Source organism: Sporisorium graminicola, chromosome SGRAM_7 (genome assembly GCF_005498985.1).
Source record: "Sporisorium graminicola strain CBS 10092 chromosome SGRAM_7, whole genome shotgun sequence".
In the NCBI taxonomy this organism is placed as follows: domain Eukaryota; kingdom Fungi; phylum Basidiomycota; class Ustilaginomycetes; order Ustilaginales; family Ustilaginaceae; genus Sporisorium; species Sporisorium graminicola.
This window is the reverse complement of record NC_043737.1, coordinates 146,817-166,308: the sequence shown is the minus strand read 5'-3', so window position 1 is coordinate 166,308 and position 19,492 is coordinate 146,817. Positions and strand designations below refer to the sequence as shown.

Below are 19,492 nucleotides of genomic sequence, written 5' to 3'. Positions count from 1 at the left end.
AGGAACAAGAAACGTAGGGCGCCTTTCAAAAGGCAACGTTCCACGCCCACCTGTCCTCCTGATACCCTTCTGCTGTGTCGGACAACAAGATGCCCCTCCGCTTCTGCACATACACGGTCAGATCCGTAACCTTCTGACGCAGCTCCGGAATCGTCTTGGGCTCGATCGGCTTCTCCAGCTGCTCGGACAGATCCTCGACCGCCTTTTCGAGGTCACGCTGATTGTCCTCGAACAGATCGGTCATGTTGTCGCGCGCGAGATAGTACGCCATGCAGTACGTCCACTTGAGCGTCATCCTGCACTCGGTCAATGTGTCGACCGCCTTCTTGAGGAACTGCACCTCGATCCACGTGAGCCCCGTCGTGACCTGCATCTCTTCCATCTTCTTCTCGGTGCGTCCGTACAGGTCGCGATCCAATTTGGCAGACTGCTCGTGGTTGGCAAACCGATTGAAATAATGTAGGTATCGCTGCAAAGACGCACGCGACTTGGCTTGCGAATCGCGCGCCTCGGCACCGCTCTTCTCGTCGTAGCGGTTGCAGTTGTACCACGAGTTGCCGTGCTCCGTCCACGGCCCAGCGCAGATCCAGCACCACTCGTACTTGCACTTGCGGCACGTCATGTGGTTGCACCCTCCGTTCTTCTCGATGGTCGAAGTGCACTTGGGACACTCCTTGGTGTTGGCCGAGATCCAATTGGCCGTCTCGCTGTCGTCTTCGCACTTCTTGAGCCACATTTTGGCGATGGGACAGATGGCTGGCGCATGGGCTACATTGCCGCAACCAAAGCAGAACGGGTGGCCGCAGTCGCAGGCGACCGAGGGCACCACCTTGTTGAGCATCTTGTTCGAGACGTGACATTCGACCGCTAGCTCGCAGTTGGGGGCTGGACACCAGCGCAGGACGTTGCTGTCGTCGACGTAGGTGCGATTCAGCAAAATCTTGTAGCGCTCAAATACTTTGGGCTCCACCACCAACCCGACGGTACGCTCGTCGATGACCAGGTTGCACTTTTCGCGCATGCATTGCACTCGCCTCGACTCGCCTTCCGCCTGAATCTTCTGTTCGAGGTAATGCTGGTAGCAGTCGCGACAGTAGCGGTGGCCGCAGGCGAGCGCCAACGTCTCCATCTCCCCGCCAGGCATGTCGTCAGAGCTCATGAAGCAGACCTCGCAAGTGAAATCGGCGAGGCTCTGGAGCTTGGGCCGTGATGGATCTTCGTGGACACCAGCTTCGAGATTGACCTCTTCGGGAGAGTCCATGTAACGTTCAATGAGACGTTCCTTGTTCCAGCCAAAGTGGCGGAGCAGGATGGCGGCGTCGGTGTCCTTGATCATGAACATGCTTGCGACGTGTTCGACCTCCTTATGCTGCGCTTCCTCGATGGAAGCCACGGTATGTGACTTGTACTCGACCTCGTAGCTCTTTGAACGCTCGGCTGCAGAATCTGGAGCGGCAAAAGCATCGTCTGCGTCGCCGAAGCCGAGCTCTTCGTCCTCGTCTCCCGAGTCGTCGTCGGCGTCATCGTAGCCGTAGGTCGAATCCTCGTCCATGGTATCCTCGACGTCGTCGTCGAGCAGATACTCGTCGCTCAAGTCTGACATGGTGCGTTCGATTCTGAGTCGAGAAAGATGAAAGGGTTGCGCGGAGCGGAAGAGAAAAGAAGCGGACGTGAGTGGTGAGACGTCAAATGGCGAGGACAATCTTCGTCACGAAATGAGGTGCTGCTGCTGCTGTGCCACTGCTAGGCACCGACTCGATGCGATGCGAGCCTGAAGGAGAGGGTAGGGGCTCGGGTCGAGCGACGACCGATGGAGTCGGCGAAAGCTTGCTGCGGCGGCGAATGCGAGTCTATAGTGTGAAGTTTATCGTGGACAGCAGGGGAACGACAAGGTTGAATTGCTGAGCCTATCAAAGGTCGCCGAGAGAGAGATGCTGTTCGATAACGCTGAATGCACTGTGAAGTTGTTGCTGCGATGCGATCCGAGGAGCGGAACAGGATATCTGACGATTCGCGGTCTGAGGGAGCTGCAGTATGCTGGTGAATGCGCAGTAAGCTGGAGATGCAAAATGGTCGATGCGCTGACGGGTGGCAATGAATGGCAGGAAGCAACTGAATTTGCGGCGGCGACGCGATGGATTGGCGAGACGATGCTGTGTTCGATGCTACTAGGAGATGAAGATGCTGAGTCGCGAAAACGATGGTATGGAGTGATGGTCGAGGTGCAAGATGAAGGTCAAGATCAGAGGGCGTCGTGATCTAAGTGAAATCGGCGTGGAGGCTGCGGCGTCACTATTTCCGAGGCAGCAGCGAAACTTATCGTTTGGTTCGGAATCTGACTGAGCTGTCACCCGCAAATTACGCCAAACGCGGCCGCTTGCTACCAACAGCAACAGCAGCAGCCCGCAGCCCGCAGCCGAGTTCTCTCGCCGCCTCGCCAAAGGGGTGGACCTCGAGCCGGCGAAATGCATGATGACCCCCATAATCCGCCATAAATTCAAACTCACATGTCAGGTCTCGCAACTCACGTTCATTGCATCTCACCTTCGTCTCGATCAAACATACAGGACAGTGCAGGACAATGCTTCAACAGATAAAATTCGAGAGAATGCTTGAAAGCCTTTGGCCCTCATATAGCATGTGAGATACGTCTCTTGAACCGAGCCATTTTGCTCTCCGAGGCCGGCGAGGCAGGGGAAGATGCGCTCTCACCATGATTGCCGCCGCTGCGATCGCCGCTCACCTGCCTTCCACTCCCACCGCCACCGCCACCGCCACCGCCGTTGATGCCCGGGCTCTGTTGGTGATGCTGGTAAGACAGGTATGCGCTCGAACTAAGATTGGGACCCGTCCGGGGCACAGGTGGAAGCTCGTACGACTGGAAGGGCGCCGCTTCCTGGTCGTCCGAATCGCTCGGCACAGCTTCCCTGCCGCCTCGACTACGGCTGCGACTTCGACCACGCGCGACGCCGCTCGACTTGTTGGCGCCAACACTGGCAGAGGAAGGCGAAGCATGCGTGTTCACCTGAAGCGGTAGCTTGACAGATCCATCCCCACCCAACGCCAAATCATGCGCAGCAGCATCGCCTCCCATCGTCAACGGCTTTGCATCCAGCTTCGCCTTGCCTTTGGCCTGTCCAGTCGCGCTTGCATGGCCAAAGTGAGAGCCGATCCCCGGACCACCTCCCATCTCCTCCTCAGCCGTGTCAACATCCTCTCCTCCATCGCTCGACCGCTTTGCGCGTTCGCCTCGAATGTCGTTAGCATGCGCCTCGTTCGCGTCACTGTCACCGAGTCGGACCCGGCTCGTGCCTCCTGGAACCAACGCCGGCACTACTGTTTGGGCCGGTGCCGATCGGCCTGGCGGAAAATCCCGCACGGAAGGGGGTGACGTGTTGGTAGTGCCTGCATGCGGAGCCTCGGCTAGTGTGCTGAGAAAAGTGGTGTTGAGGGGTGTCCCAGACTCTTCTAGACCGGGAGAGAAGCCACCGGCGGCACCGACAGGGGGCCAACCTTCTTCCAGACTGCCCAGAATGGCGTGCACTGCCATGCTCGACGACGATGGCGTCGCCCTGTGCGCGTGCAAGGTGCGCTCGCTGCCACCAATCGCGATGGGTCCGGAGCCTCGGCGAATGGGCGAGCCAGTTTCACTCACCCCATGGCCGGAGCGGTGGAACAGCGCAGTGGAATCAGCACCAGCAGCCGCATCCTCGTTCAACAAGCGATCAGTGATCACCATCTCGCCCAACTCTCCCGACAGGTTCACGCCCTCGGCTGCGTTATCACCTACAGCAAACGTCTCGTCGCCCGCCAATGGCCCGGCACTCGATCCGACGGCAGTATCAGGGCGTGCCCAGTCGTTCTTGCGTTTACTCAAGGCGGCGGTGCCACGCCCAACGGCACCGTTCGTAGCTGCATGCCCAGCTTGCAGATCAGCCAACAAAGGCGAGGCAGCCGAGCCGAGCGGCGATCTGGACGATGCAGCGTTAGTGTTGCTCGCACTGGTCGGAGAAGCCACTTCACCCCCGCTGATGGTGCCATTGAGCATCACAGTGGTCAGTGTAGGTGGCACGCTAGCACTGATGGGTGCATCGAGTTCCACGCCCGGAGTGCCCACCTCGAGCGGCTGCTTGCCCTGCGCCAGACGTGCCTCGGCGGCGGCAGCTTCTTGCATGAGCGCCTCCTGCCACGCCTCGTCCTCTTCAACGTCGGCATCCAAATCAGCAAAAGTGCGGCAAAGCGGGCACGAAAAGCCGGGATGATGCAGGTTGAGCAAGGGCCGAATGCACTTGTAGTGAAACACGTGCGAGCACGGAGCAATGAAGAGCGCCTGGCAGACGGTGACTGAGAACAAGCAGATGCAGCAATCGGTCACACTGACACTTTGCCTATTGGTCGGCAGAGCAGCCGACGCGGCTTTGCCCTTGTCGTCGGTGTTCGTCGCGGAAAGGGGCGTACCTTGCAACGCACGCAGCTGGCGGAAAGCGTTGACGTTGAACTGGTTAGCCTCGCGTTGCCAACCCCTGTTGAGCTCGACACGCATCTTGACGCAACGGTAGATCTCTTCAGTGCCGCCCTGATAGTCGACGCCTAGCTGGACAACGTCGCCGTCCTTGATCGCAAAGGGCTTGGACTCGAGGTTGGGCCCCGAAAGGCGAATGTGGTTGAGAAAGGTACCAGAAGACGACTTGGTGTCGCGGATGAAGAACTTTCCTCCAGATTCACACCAGATTTCCGCATGGCCTCGACTGACCACCTTGCTCTTGAAAGCGATTCGAGCAGAGTCGATGCGACCGCCGCCGCCGTGACTGCCACTGATGGGGATGGCGCCGCCGCGAGCACCAGGCTGGCCACGACTCGAATGGGCTGCCGCTGCGGAGCCAAATTCGCCGGAAGAATTGGCTTCGTTGGCGACACCAGCTAGCGTTGTGGCAACAGGATCGCGTTGAGAAGGTTGTCGATCGGTGAATCGGCCCACTTTGACGGCGTGTGCACCTTCCTTGAGATCGCGCTCGATGGGTTCAAAGTGGAGCGAGCGAGTGGCTTCGAGATGCGGCACGAGGCGAATGCGATGCATACCATTGAGAGGACGTGAGCCAGCAGGGGAGGCAGAGCCGCCAACAGCGGCAGAAGCTAGATCGGTCGAGGAAGCTTCGCGAACGGTGGTGCTGAGCCGAGATGCAGTGTTGACGTCTTCTGAGGCAATAGGCGCACCTGTTGTGGCTGCGGCTGCCGGTGAGGGAGATGCTGGAGATGTGACTGCCGAAGCAGACGGCAGAGATGCCAAGGTGCGAGAACCGGCGATTCCCGCGCTGATGTCACCCACGCCATGCGAGCCAGAGCGTGGAATAGAAGGGGAAGCTACGGCGGGGTTGTTGGAGGGTCGCATAGGACTACTGTTGTCCCTGTCGAGAGCGGGTGAGCTCATGTTTCGAGGCATGTTGAACGAATCGCGCTCGCGATCGCGGGTTGAAGGTCGCTGAGACTCGGCACGAGCCGAGCCGCTCTGGCTGTATCTGCGAAACATGCGACCGAGGGCGCTGCCGCTGCCGCTTTGGGCGCCAGGGTTGTTTGCGGTGGTCATGTTGGTGCTGTTCTGCATGCTTGTGCCTTGTGGAATCCTGTCAAGGTTGGGAGAGGTGACTCGGGTCTGCAACGAGAATCGCGATGGGCGAGAAGCGGCTTGTTCGGTTGGAGGTGCAACTGGTGAATGTAGATTGACCTGCGAGGAGGAGGAGCTTCTGATCAGGTTGGAAAAGCTAGAGCCGCCAGTAGAGGGAGGCAGTAGATTGGAGGTGCTGGCAGCAAAGGATGCTTGGTTGCCGTTGGTGGAGTTGGTCGAAGTCCTGGGACGGCGACCGAAGCGTGCGTGAAAGGGCAAGCGCTGAGGTGAGCTAGCGTCCGATAGACTCGGAGTGATGGAGGGATTGTTGGTGTCGGAAGGTCGAGACGACATCAGACGGTATGGAGTTCGTGGCTAAGCTCTTGCTTGTTTGGTGCAACGAAAATTGAAGGTACGAAGCCAGGGTCAAACGTAAGAGCGAGCCATAGGTACGGTGGTGGGTTGTGGGTGGGACTCGAAGGACGATGAACAGCAGCCGTGGTGGGAAGGAGATGAGATGAGAAGTTGTCGGTACTAGGTTGCGGACAGAAGCGAACAGATTCCGGTAGTTGCTCCCGACGCAGGGCTCGAGCGATATGGAACCTCGAAAGAGCCGTGTCACGAGCGTTGGGACACCTTGTGTAGCCTGGGAGGGCTGGATCCAGACAGAACTCTAGCGTGGTCCGGGTGGCGACGTTGTCGAGTTGTCGACGGGTGTGGCTGCTGGTGGCAGTGTCGCTGGTGATGATGACGATGGTGATGATGATGGCGACGACAGAGTCAGCGTAGCATAGCAACAGCACAGATAGATATGACGAGACGGCCAGTCAAAGCAGAGGCACAAATCCAGACCAATCAATTTCAGTTACGACGCAAATAAGCCAGAGAGAGACAAGGCCTGGGCCAGAGCCAGAGCCAGAGTCAGAGCCAGAGAAAGCGTGTCCCGACGCAGAGCGGCGTGCAGTGTGCAGTGTGCGGTTGGTTGCGGTGCGTGCTTTGCCTGCTTTGGCAGCGAAAGTGGCGTGGGGTAAGTCAGCCCAGCCAGCCAATTACCTCTGTCTCGGGCTGCAGTTTAATCAAGAAAATATGACGACAAGGCACAAGCTCAGTCTGCAGACACAGTGTGACTGCGACAAAAGCTAAAATCCGATCTTGCAGAGCTTCCTCCCCTGCGCCCAGAAGGCTTCCTTCCGGCGCTAAGCAGCAGCAGCAAGGATGGCTCTTTACTTGGCGCTCGCCATGTACTTGACAAGACAGCGGTCATGTCTTGAGGAGGGGTACGGCAGTGCAGCTGGCGTCAAAGCAGCTTTTGCATTCTTGCAAGGTCCGTCTGTCACGCAACAAGCATCAGCAGAGGCCAGATTATAGGGCCAAATCAAATCGAGCCACCGCCGGGACTGCTATCCTTTCTTTGTCGATCTAACAAGCTTTGAACCCGATTTGCTTCCCGAGATCCGACCGGTCCGCAAAAATTTCGAATTGATCGCTTCTGCTTGTTCGACCTCCTCCACCGTTCCTTCTTGACCAACCCACCATCGCATACCTCCTGTGGCCCTCAACCATCATGTCGCCGTCAACAGCCGCACCCGCACGAACGGGCAAGCAAAAGAAAAAGTTCGCAGAAGACTCGGGGATTGCCCACCTGCTTTCCCTCTCACAGTCCATCACCGACGCCAAGTCGCAACTCCACCAAACCCGGATCGACACGACCAAATCCAAGATCCAAGCGCAAAAGCTCAAGAAGCAGCAAGATGCGCAACGCAAAAAGGAAAGGAGTACCACCGAAGCATCCAATCAGCTCAAAGCCAAAAGCAAAGCAGAGATCAAAGCCGGCTTGAAGGCGCAACAGCGGGAAAAGGCCAAGCTGCGAAAGGAGAAGAGGAAAGCTGAGAGTAAGATCAAGGAGGAGGGAAAAGCCAAGGACGACAAGAAGCCCAGAAAGAGCGTCTCGTTTGCGCTTGCATGATAATGGTTTCAATAAGCACTCGCATCAAGTATACCCTGCTCGCAATACACAAGTATGAATCACACACATTCGGCAAACGGAGGAGTGCATTGTTTAGATGGGCGGCAAGGCTCTCCTGCAACTCGGACATTCGTTCTTGATCTCCAACCACCGCTCCAGGCATTCCGTATGGAAGGCGTGCTGGCAAGGTGCAAGCATCACGTCCGTCCTCCGTCGACGCAGCGTGCTTGTGGTGCTCAGGCCTTGTTTCCATCGCAGCAATGTTCGGATGCTTCGCGCAAGCAAGGATCGAAGTCGTCGGCTGATGCCGCCGCCACTTTTTCGAGGATGCCTTTGTCTGTGCCAATCGGTACGGCTGCTGTGGCGAGCCTTTTCCGGCGGATACAGCTGCACAGACGTGTGCGAAGCATCATCTTGGCCTTCGTTTGGATCGACTTCGAAATCTTCGGCATCATCGGCGATGCGGTCGTATCCGTTCTTGTAGCTCGACAGATCAAACCAGCTACTACCCTTGAACGAAGACCGATCGTTCCTCTTGCGCCTCCTTACACTCTGCTTGGTCCTGTTTTCAATGGCAGTGAGACAGATGGCGCAGTCTCCGTACTCTTCCGCTCCTCTCTCGGCCACCTCCTCGTCATCACTCGGAAGCGGCGGGTGATACTCCCACCCTTTCACAGCTGCAGCCGGCACCCACTCCTGCTTCAAGAACCAATGCGGTCCAAACAGGTCCTGCGACACCAACACCGCCGCTTGGGCCGTCAAGTAGCCCGCCAGCACCCAGCCCCACACGCTTGGCTCGCTAAGCATGACGTTTTCCGGGCATGCGAGCAGGTAGAGCGGGATGAACAAGCGCGTGAGCGTAGTGCCGACGACGCAGCGCTTGAGAATAGCTTTGCGTGTGCCGCGCTGCACGTTGCGGTAGATTTGTGGGATCCAGAAAGAGTAGAGGATGGGTAGCATCAGTGTGACGGTCACGAGTGGGAAGAAGCCCACCATGAAAAGGAAAACGCCGACGAACAGGATGGTGGCACCCCGACGTCGCGCTTGGATCTCTTCGGCGGAGGCAGTAGCAGCATCGGCAGCTGTGATCGAGGCGATTGTCGAGGCCACAAAGTTGCTCGGTCTCGCTGCTGTCGCTGGTGCATGGTCCGTGGCAGCGGCAGCAGGGGTTTCCGTCACACCTTGCACGTCCGTCTGTGGCCGTGCAGGTGCAGGTAGGGGCGCAGGTGCGGCCGCAGTCGTCGGTGCAGCATCCATCTGCGTCCTGTAAATTGTAATCGTATACCTATACCCGAACGCCAAAAAGCACATGCCGCTCATGAAAGCGCATGCGATCAACGGCAGTGTCGTCTCGCTTTCGAACACCACCGCCACGCTGAGGTGGATCAAGCATCCATACGCATCCAAAATGGACTGTGCCAACCACGTCTTGTCGCTGACTTTGGCGAGCCCACTCGGAGTCGTCGTCACGTCCATCTGCTGTACCAGCAACCACGTCTGAACGAAGAGCACGACAAAGTAGAAGATGGCGTAGTGCACCGCTTTCTTCCGCAAGCTCGTCTCCAGCAGCCCTCTGAGCTCTTCCGAGGTGAGCAGCAGCTGACATTCGGGTGAGTAGGCTCGGAGCGAGAGCTTAAGCGGTGGAGGTGCGATAGTGCTGATCCCCGTGGACTTTTGCATCTCGTACTCGAGGGCGTCGATCTGCGGCTGAAGGTGTGCGTGAAGACCGGCAGAATGAAGTTGAGCATAAATGTGGAGCGAGCAATTGTGTTTGAGCGCCACCGGCGTGTCTGTGGAAGATTCGCCGTTGTCGTACGATCCGCTGGCGATGATACTTTGCAGCGTGTCGATACGGAGCTGAAAAACCTTGTCGATAGCAGATATGGTGGCATTAGCGGTCTGGTTGTTGTCGTGTGGTATCGAGGCCAGCGAGGTGCGCACATCCGGTGTTTCGTGTGCTTCTTTGGCCACCGCATGCAAAAATAGGCTGCCGGTGGGGATAAAGTGAAGACCTTCGAGGGTGAAATCGACCGAGTCCACCGAGCTTTTGGAGTTGGGAGGCGCGGTGAAGCTCAAGCTGCCCGTGATGAGCGACACGTTGCCTTTCAGCAGATGCTCTTCTACCAAATGGAGATCAACGTGCGCCGGTTTGACGGTGAGCCATTCAAATGCGCCGCGGTCTTGTATAAGCTTTTCCTCTTGTACGCCGTCCAAGTAGATGGGAGGTTGTTGGGGTCGTTCTGCAGACAGCTTGGCTGCAGCCGCGTGGTTGAGGCGAGAGTCGAGCGCAATGGACCTGTTGGCCTGTGTACTGTAGTCCCATCCTACCCATTCACCCTTGTAGTATCCTTCGATGTCCGAGTAGTATGCGCCGTCCGGCTCTATCAGGCTGCGTCCCGAGTAGATTGCTGGAAGAAGAGGGGCGATGTCAGATGGGTCTGGCGAGACGGTGAAGTTGGCTTGCAGTGTAGTATTGTGACGGTACCAGCCAAACACCTCTTGGCGCAACTGTTCGGTGTGCTGGATTTCAGCACGGACGGGCTCCAGCGTATCTTTCCCGAACAGGATCGTGCCCAAGAGTGAAGCACGAGTGCACGCAGGGAGCGTCAAAAGCAGAAGCAGAGCCTGAGCTAGCCAAGCCCGGAGACCGTCGTGAGCTTGCATGATTGCAAGGGCGACTGAGCTACGGCTACGCTGACCTTGTACGACGCATCGACATCTGACCTGCACCGCCGTTCGTGAGAGGCTGCTTGATGGAGCGATGGGAGAAGGTAATGAAGGAAGCAAGACGGTCAACGCGCAGTTTGCCATTCCCGTTTCCCGGCTCACCGCAAAGTGGAGCTGCGCCAAAATTGAAATATGCAACGCCAATCCAAGCTGAGCTTTCTTTCTTCCTTTCTTCCTTCAAGCGGAACCTACGACGCCGCCGCCGTTCCTCCAAACCAACACATGCAGTCTACATAAACCTGAGCTTGAACGATGGCGAGGAGGAAGAACCATCCGTTCGATCAGCATGACCACAATGACGACGGCGACACGAGCTCGGACGACGGCCGCGATTTCCAGACGGACGACTTCGACGACGACGTGAATCCAGGATCTGGTCTTGGATTTGCACGCCAGCCTGTTCGCAAGAGGATGCGCAGGACAAAGGATCAGGCTATTTACGGCATCTTTGGCGACGACGATCATCACGTCGACGAGCAAGAAGATGGGGTGGGGAGGACGGTTCGTGCTCGAGATGCGAAAGGAAGGAAGATTGACTACAGGGCTGGTCAAGCGTTCGTCCCAGCATCCGAAGGATCAGAATCGAAAGCCATGTCGGATCCACGGCCACACTCGAGATCATCCGGCGATGAAGCTGGCCATCAGCAATCACAAGAGGAGCGGGAGGACGACTTTCAACCAGCTTCATTCTTTTCCACTCGCCAAGGCATTGGATCGACTACACAACGAGAGCCCCGACCGCAACGAGAACAACAGCCCGCCAAGGAATCCGCAAGGGCAGGCATAGGCGCACGAGCAGGCATTGGCAGCGCATCTACAAACGCCGAAGCAGGTCTATCTTCGCGAAGGAGTGGCCTCACGTCACTCTCTATGTTTGTCTCTGCCAGCGCAACGAGGCCTTCCGACACGAGCGTTCCACCGCGCAACCATACATTGGACGCGCCGGAATCAGAAGCCTCACCTGTACCCGCTGCCACCACCCAGCCTTCACAAGGCGATGAGAACAATGCTTCGGCAGCAGAAGCAGAAGACATGTCCGCTGCAGGCCTGCCATCATCCTTCTCCGCTCCACCACGGCATGTAGCGCCTTCAGCCGCCTTCCAACGCTCTACCCACAAAGCAAAACCAGACGCCATTCCGACACCCAAAACCAGCATCAAGTTCGGCGGTAAATTCGACCCGTCCGCCTACCTCGCCTCGATGGGCTGGACCGGAGGCGGCCTCGGCAAGTCAGGCCAAGGCATCGTCAACCCGATCGAGGTGCAGCTGCGACCCGAGCGTGCCGGCATCGCGTACGGTGGGCTCAAGGAGAAAACTAAGCAGGCCAAAGATGAAGCGCGGCGGAGAGGCGAGGCTGTTTCGAGCGACGAAGAAGAGCGTGCGCTGCGTCGCAAGCAGGAGCGGAACAAGAAGGACAAGGAGAAGAAGACGGAGCAGCGCGCGTGGACGAATGCAGAGAAGAAGCCACGCAAGCCCAAGATAGAGCATCGCACGTACGAGCAGATCATCGCCGAAATCGGCGCGCTCCCGGCGACGCACAGCACGGTGGGCAAAATCTACGATGCGAGCAGTGGCGAGATGCGCGAAGTGTCGGATCTTGCTACGGCGTTGGGGAGGAAAGGTGTGCCCTCTGCTGCGAAAGCTGTGGGTGCGGACCAGTTGCCGGAGCTGCAGCATAATTTGAGGTTGATCTGCGATACCAATGCGCAGACGCTCACCGCACTGGCGAGGGAAGGTGTGCAGATTCAGGATCGCAGACGGTGGTTGACGAGGGAGGCCGAGATGGCGCAGCGGAAGAAATTGGTGGAAGAGCGGAAGATCGTGCGCGTGACAGGGGTTTTAGCCATCGTCAGGCAGCTGGAAGAGACTTCGGTGCGCGCGGCGAGCGGTGACGACGAAACCGTATTAGCACAGTTTACAGCGCTGATCGAGCAGCTAGCACACGAATACGAGGACGAAATCACCGAATTGGCGCTCGACGAGGCTGTGGTTGGGGCGCTCACTCCCATCCTCAGCAAGCTCTGGTCGAGCTGGAAGCCCCTCAAGCAGCCCACGCTGACCACCTCGTACCTGTCCACCTGGCGACCCCTTCTCCGCACACAAGACGTGCGATCCTTCATGCCCACCAACGTCCCGGCAACCATGACACCCTACGACACCCTACTCTGGACTCACTGGATGCCGCCGATCCGCAGCACGCTCAACAACGACTGGAAGCCGCACCACCCGTCCTCGGCAATCACGCTGCTCGAAGCATGGCGCGCCTTGCTACCCCGCTTCATCTGGGACAATGTGATCGAACAGATTGTGCTGCCGCAATTGCGGCGCAGCATCGCAGACTGGGATGTGCGCACGAGCAAGTGGGGGCTGGAGCACGTGGTGTTTCCTTGGCTGCCCGTGCTGGGGGTGGAGCGGCTGCACGAAGTACTCGCGGAGGCGAGGCGGAAGCTGAGGAGTGCGTTGAAGGCGTGCAGTGTCAGTGGCGGTCCGAGTCGCGGGCTGGGCGAGTGGAAGCGTTTCTACGCGTCGCATGTCGGTGCGGACGAGTGGGACACGCTGCTGCTTTCCACAGTTGTGCCTCGACTGTCGACGCACTTGTCGAGGTTGACGATCAGCAGGAGGACAGAGGACCAGGACATGTCCGTGCTCGACGAGGTGCGCCAGTGGCGCAAAGTGGTGCGTCGCTCCGTGCTGGTGCGTGTGTTGGCAGCGGGGGTGTTCCCGAAGTGGCTAGACGTGCTGTACGAGTGGCTGAAGCAGGTGTCACCGGAATGGGAGGGCATCGTTGCGTGGTACACATTCTGGCGCAGGTGGTGGGTGACCGAGTCCAAGCTCATCCGTGACGACGAGAACGACGATGTGGTAGATGCCGGCTTCTGCACTGGCCTGAACCTGATCAACTCGGCTCTCGACATGCCAGCCGAACGACGACACCTGCTCCAACCGGCGTCATTCTCTCCACCTCGATCCCAACCCACCGTCGACGCACCTCACACTACCGCACGAACACCATCCCACGCCACGCCCGCGCACGACGAAACAGCGACATTCCGCACCGTGCTCGCCGAGCAACTGGCCCTGCACGACCTGTTCCTCTTCAAAACGTCCCAAGTCCAGCCCACGGGCGTCACCACCACCGCGACCGTCTGGCGCGTCTCCGCCACCCTCCCCGCCGCGCGCGCCGGGCGTGGCGCGAAATCCACATCCTCAGCCCTGATCTACGTCGATGACGACGTCGTCTTCCAACACCAGCACAGCACCGCCCAGTGGGTGCCCGTCTCGATCGGCCAGCTCGTCCAGTCGCTTGCCTGAGCAGCACCGCATGCACCACCCGCGCCACACATAGAGCCTCAGTCGCCGGCAGTGGTGGTGGCCGACACGAAATGCAAATCCATTAACTTAGACTTTTAACCAAGCAGAATAGTGCCGCCCTGAAAAATAGTATACACAGCTGAGGGTACAGATACAAAAGTGAGAGTAAAGTGGTGGCCCTGTTCAAAACTATTTGTGTGTGTGGTGTGTGCTTGGATGCTGTGGGGCTCTACGAAATTTCACCGAACCGGCCGCGCTTGTTCGTCTCAACCCCAACACCGTGCTGCCCCTGCAGCTGGTGCTGCTGATGCAACCCCCTCATGCCCGCAGGCACATCCGAAGCATCCTCGGTACTAGACGCCGTCCTCTTCAACGCCGTCCCGCCAGAAGGCGTCATCGAGGACGCGGCGTAGGGGCTATTCCTCGCATTCCCATTGCTCCCATTATGCGGTCCGAGATCGCCACTGCGCGGCGTATTGTCCTTGGAAGCGAACGAATCATTCACAAACAGCGCGCTCGCCAGCTCGTCGTCGCCCGTGCCCGCAGCGATGAGGTTCTGGAGCATGGCAACATACTCTTCGTCTGTGAAGCCCATTCCCGCCAATGGGTTGACACCATCGCTGTCGCTCTCGGTGCCGGTGAGGTCGCCGTTGCTCGGCGTGACGCCCGTTCCAATGTGATTCGGGTTGTCAAGAGGCGAGACGCCGCCCTTGGTTCCACCACCGCCACTCCCCGTGCCGGCGCTGCCAGATGTAGCCATGTGAGCCGCCCCGCCAGCACCACCCTGATCCGTCGACGCTGCGCGGTGCTCACGCTGCGCCGCCTTCAAATGCAGCAAGTGCTTCTCGAGCATGTTGAGCAATCCCTCCTTGGTAAACGGCTTGGGCAGGATATCGGTCATACCGCTCGACATGTAGTTGATCAGCTCGCTTGGGCCGGAGTTGCTTGTCATACTGATGATGGGCGTGCTAGGATCAAACTGTCGGATCAGCGAGGTGGCCGACATACCGTCGAGGTTGGGCATGACAATGTCCATCAACACCAAGTCGTACTTTTCGTGGTTCATCTTGTTGACAGCCGTCATGCCGTCACTGGCATAGTCGATCGAGCATCCAAACACTTGCAAGAATTTGGACGACAGTCGACGACACACCTCGTCGTCGTCTACCAACAGCACGCGCGGAGGCACGGCCCAGCCGGGAACAAGCGTAGGTCTACGCGAACGTAGCAGTTTATTCGAGCCATTGTTGCTACCTGATGCACTGTCGCTTCCACCGGGGAGGCTCGAGATCCTGTTGGCCTCGGCAGAAGCGGACGCCGACTGCGATGGCGTGTCTCTGCCCCTGCTGCTGTCGTACGACGTGGTGCGGGGTTCGAGTTTGGGCATGACGTTGCTGCTGCTGCTGCTGCTGCTGCTGCTGCTGCTGCCACCAACACCGCCACCCGGCCCATTGTTGACGTCTGCCCCGCCATGGTACATGCGAAGCGACGAGAGATTCGAATTGCGCCTGCCCGATTCATCCAGATGAGGAGGTTGCATCAGCATGGGTGCCAAGGGGTTATTGAGCGTCTGCGACATCTCTGGCGTCTTTCCAGTGTTGCCATCGAGCGGCGAAGCAACGCTCTTTGGCGACAAGGGCGCCACGGTAGATGTTGCGGTGGTCATGCCAGACATTCGTGACGAGGAGCCGGCGTTGGTGGTGCTGCTGTTAGTGTCGGCTGATGGACCGGACGAGCCTATCGAGTGCGAGCCTCCTGTGATAGCTGCTTTGAGGCTGCTGCTGCTATTGCCGTTGTTGTTAGACGGGTCGACGGGCGGCCTCTGTGACATGTCGTTTAGGCGTGCCATGCCATACGAGCCCTGCGCGCCTGGAGGCAGGAAGGGGCCGCCATTGGAAGCAGCGTGGCTGCCACCGGCACCGGACTGGGACAAGAAGGCCGAAGCCGAGGGCTGGTCGACGAGGCTGGTATCGACGCGTCGGTCCTGCTCTAAATTCATGAGGTACTGGATGAGATTCTGCATGAGCTGGTCCTGCTGCACCATGTTGCGCTGGAATGTAAGCATCTCGCCAATGACGCCCTGGTACTGCTTTGTGAGCGCGAGGACGTGATTCTGCATCTGATCCTGCACAACTGTCAGGTGAGCCACCTGCGCCTTGAGATCGGCATACGATTCTCCAGGCCTGTCGTGGACATCGACGGTGGGCAGCGGTGCCGATGGGCTCTCGTCGCGATCTGCATCGAGCAGGCCACCTTTGAGATTTGGCTTCTTCTTTGCAGGGATCTTGCGCTTTACGTTTTCGAGTAGATCCTCGCGGCCACGCACAAAGTCAGGATGCTGGAACTCCCAAACATGCTCGCCGACAGTACCTGAGCCATCCTCGGGGTTCTTGACCTTGTGGAAGTCGTACTTGTTGAGCTGACGGACGAAACTGGCGAAATTGGAATGGCGAAAGTTGCGGGGAAGGACGTGCTTTGTGAAATCGTTCATGTCTTTGACGATGAAGCTTTCACCAGAGGGGGACCAAGCAACGACGCTTTCATAGGCCTTGTCGTCGAGCATGCTGAAGAGCTTTTTGACAAAGTCGCTCGTGCCCTTGTTGGCAGTCTGACTGCCATCACCCGCGCGGCCTTTCCCCTTGCCGTCGTAATCATCGTCATCGTCCAGATCGTCCTCCTGCTTGGGGAAGGAGCCACCGAAGGGACGATCCAGTACGTGAGCGGGAGGAGCAGCACCAGCCGGGCCGCGAACGTGTCCAGGACCCGAGGATGGAGCGAGAGATTGAGGCTGAAGCACCGAGGGCAGGTGAACGGGCGCATTGTTCCAATGCTGCTGAGAGGGATGAGAGTGATGTTGAGGCGGCGGTGGAAGCGGTTGCTGCTGTTGGGGGGGCTGGTGGGGGTGCGGGTAGCCTGCACCTGGCGGTGCGTGGTTAGGCGGGTAGTCGTACTGAGGCGGGCCGCCAGCTCTTGGGCCTGGATGCATCTGCGGATCAGAAGAGGCGTGAGATGGAGGCGGAGGATAGCTTGACTGAGAGGCGTATGGGGAGGAGTGATTGCCGTGTTGTCGCAAGGGACTGTTGGAGCTGCCCATGTTGGCGGACTGCATGTCGAAAGCAGAAGGGTATGAGCCGGAGGAACGCGGATTGGAATTGCTCGGGCTTGGACCACCAAATTCCTGCGATGCACTCGAGGAGGGCCATTGCTGCTGGGACGGATGACGGCCTACGGGAGGCGGGAGGTGGGCTTGCGGGTAGTTGCTCGAATGCGGCACGTTGGAATAGGGAGGAGGCTGCTGGGAGGAAGGTGAGGGACCGGCGTAGGGATCCATGTTGGAGTGATGACGCTGCTGAGGCGGCGGTGCCGGATACTGAGGCTGTTGATCGTGCCAGTTTGGATGATTCGACATTTTGGTAGTGGAAATAGCCAGCTAGTGGCTGAATGTCAGAGCAACGATGAAGTGCCGAGAAGGTTGGTCATGTAGACTCGGACACGATGGGCGATTGTGAGGAAAGCGTGGTGCAAGATGCGGGTCAAGAGGAAGATAACGCTGCTGTTCTTGAAGTCAGAACAATGATGGTAGCCCAGAGACGAGTAAACATATGGATACACGTAAAGAACGAAGTGCGAGGCGGAACGCAATCGGAATGAAAGCGCAGTGGCTCGTGCCTCGGTACTGGTTGTAAAGCAAAGCAAGCCAGAAGCCGATACGACTGAATTGGATTGGATATGATGCGGTAGCAGAGCTTTGCGATCGATAGGCAAGAGCGGCAGAAGGGCAAATTGAGCCTAACTTGGTGGATGGTGAAAAAGTGATGTGTGTGTGGCGGATGGGTGGATGGGTGGATCCAACGAATGAAGTTCCGGAAGCGACGGAATGGGACGGCAGCAATGAAAGAATGGTGACGATGATGAGCCACAACCAAAAGGAAGGAAGGAAGAAAAACCAGCGGCGCGAGAATGGCAACGACGACAATGGCAACGACAACGACAATCGCAAGGACCAGGGACCAGGGACCAGGGACCAGGTTCTGAACTGAACCCACTCACTACCCAAGCCGGAGCGAACCAAACTGCAACAAACCAAATGCCCGCAACTCGAACTCAGTCATCCAATCAGCCAGAATCGGGCAGAGTATCGGAGCACAATTTTCCAAAGACAGTCCGAGGCTCACTCACTGCTCTTGTGCCCTGACCCGGAACACACAAAAAATCAGAAAATCAAACAACAGATGTATTATACAATGTTAAAAACTGCCAAAATGGGGCCAATTTTCGAGCAACGCGTCTCGGGTGTGCCTTGTCCGCGCGGATCGCTTGCCAAGAGGCAGGAAAAGGCGCACAGGAACCGCAAGTCAGCCAGCCGCTCGCATGCTCCTACAGTACAGTGTATTGAACTCTATGTAAGCTTCCGGACCTGCACATTCACTCGAGGTAAAGCTCATTGTACACTCACAGTCCAAGTGGATGTCACAGCTGGCGTTGCCGGTGTATACTCTTCATCGTTGTCTTCCAGAACGGCGTCCTCTGAACGACGTAGCGTGGCTCATCTTGCCTGGATCTCGGCATCTGCTTCGTGATCTAAACGCGGCGACAAATGAATCTCGAGGCGCCTACCACATGCTACTGTATCGAGACAAGTTTCCATTTACTCTCTGGTTGCATCCAACACGAACGAGCCAAGTGATGCCAGGATCAGAAGTGCTCAAGAGAGTGCTGACTTCATTATTCAAGAAGCAAAAATCGAGCCCAGTTGTGCGGATTGAAAGTTTGACGCGGTTCTTCGGTTCCTCAATCGCGCCAAGATGGATGCTCGTGTTGCCTTCGAATTGCAGGCAGCAACCAGCTGTGATCGTGCGTGTGTGTTCGTACGCCTCTTTCCATTCTGCGGCCCAGCTCCGTGAGCTCGATGACAGGTAGCATACGTGACACGGACACTAGGTGAGGTGACGAGCTGCTGTGAAGCTCATTCCTCTCCAGCAAGTCGTTCCAAGGCTGTGGACGTGTGTCTGTAGATGGCCAACATACGCTTTCATTCTACATGCGTGAACAGCAAGCTGTTTAGTTTAGTTTAGTTCCGTTCATGTTGTTCTTCAGCGGCGCTAGGTGACCCGAAGATCGTGGTCGAGTTACACAGCCATGTCCGATGACGGACGTCCCGGCACAGGTCTGCTCTCTCTGGAAGCTGCCGATGATTGGAGTTGATTGGAGCTTGCCGGCACGCAGGGCGACGAGTGCTATGAACCACCACACTGGTCAATCGTGCACACGATCAAGAGTGAAAAGGTGTGGCTTGCATCCAGGGCTTCACGCAAGGGTACGTCTGCTGATTCGCTCTTCTAGCATGATTCTTCTAGCTTTGTCTAGTTCGCTTCCAGACGGACGGGTCGAGACCGTCAAGCGTGTAAGCGATGTTCTAACCCAAAAGTCAGAGGAGACCAAGAAAAAAATATTTTTCATACTGTACCACGACACAACAACAGCTTGGCAACGCAGGACGGCAGGCGGCGTCATCAGCGGATCGGCTACGACACACCTTCATGCAGTCTTTCTGAGAGTAAACCCTATTCTTTTTCGAACCGATTCTTCAGTACCAACCGTACTGCCCTTCTTTTTTTTAGCACAGCGCGCCGCCCGAACGGGCCGAACAATGGGCCGACCACGTCACACTCCTTTAGTGTCGCTGGCGTTGCTTGCGATACGCCGCTGCATAGCGTGGGGCTGAAACCACCCAACACCGAAGACCCTTCTCGCCCTATTATCGCCCATCCAATCAAACTCATCAACAAAGAAGGCTTTCCCTGACATGTTTCACTCTGCGACGTTTTGACAGCTTGGGTCCGGACCGTCCTCACTTTCCATCTGTCGGCAAATTCGCCGTTCTG

General features: G+C 57.7%; 6 protein-coding genes across 6 annotated transcripts; 2 read left to right on the top strand and 4 right to left on the bottom strand.

Annotated features, from left to right (window-relative positions):
• Positions 1 to 25: 25 nt before the first annotated feature.
• Positions 26 to 1,603, bottom strand: EX895_005512 (uncharacterized protein; the record flags this gene model as incomplete). The annotated part of the gene is made up of 1 exon (XM_029886104.1): positions 26 to 1,603. One exon carries the CDS (start codon positions 1,601 to 1,603, stop codon positions 26 to 28), a length of 1,578 nt encoding a protein of 525 aa, XP_029737335.1.
• Positions 1,604 to 2,629: 1,026 nt separating this feature from the next.
• Positions 2,630 to 5,956, bottom strand: EX895_005511 (uncharacterized protein; the record flags this gene model as incomplete). Its single annotated transcript, XM_029886103.1, has 1 exon — positions 2,630 to 5,956. One exon carries the CDS (start codon positions 5,954 to 5,956, stop codon positions 2,630 to 2,632), a length of 3,327 nt encoding a protein of 1,108 aa, XP_029737334.1.
• Positions 5,957 to 7,166: 1,210 nt separating this feature from the next.
• EX895_005510 (uncharacterized protein) lies at positions 7,167 to 7,568 on the top strand (the record flags this gene model as incomplete). Its single annotated transcript, XM_029886102.1, has 1 exon — positions 7,167 to 7,568. The coding sequence occupies one exon, from the start codon at positions 7,167 to 7,169 to the stop codon at positions 7,566 to 7,568; it is 402 nt and encodes a 133-aa protein (XP_029737333.1).
• Positions 7,569 to 7,661: 93 nt separating this feature from the next.
• Positions 7,662 to 10,232, bottom strand: EX895_005509 (uncharacterized protein; the record flags this gene model as incomplete). Its single annotated transcript, XM_029886101.1, has 1 exon — positions 7,662 to 10,232. The coding sequence occupies one exon, from the start codon at positions 10,230 to 10,232 to the stop codon at positions 7,662 to 7,664; it is 2,571 nt and encodes an 856-aa protein (XP_029737332.1).
• Positions 10,233 to 10,547: 315 nt separating this feature from the next.
• Positions 10,548 to 13,607, top strand: EX895_005508 (uncharacterized protein; the record flags this gene model as incomplete). Its single annotated transcript, XM_029886100.1, has 1 exon — positions 10,548 to 13,607. The coding sequence occupies one exon, from the start codon at positions 10,548 to 10,550 to the stop codon at positions 13,605 to 13,607; it is 3,060 nt and encodes a 1,019-aa protein (XP_029737331.1).
• A 229-nt stretch (positions 13,608 to 13,836) lies between these two features.
• EX895_005507 (uncharacterized protein) lies at positions 13,837 to 17,016 on the bottom strand (the record flags this gene model as incomplete). The annotated part of the gene is made up of 1 exon (XM_029886099.1): positions 13,837 to 17,016. The coding sequence occupies one exon, from the start codon at positions 17,014 to 17,016 to the stop codon at positions 13,837 to 13,839; it is 3,180 nt and encodes a 1,059-aa protein (XP_029737330.1).
• Between the last annotated feature and the right edge of the window lie 2,476 nt (positions 17,017 to 19,492).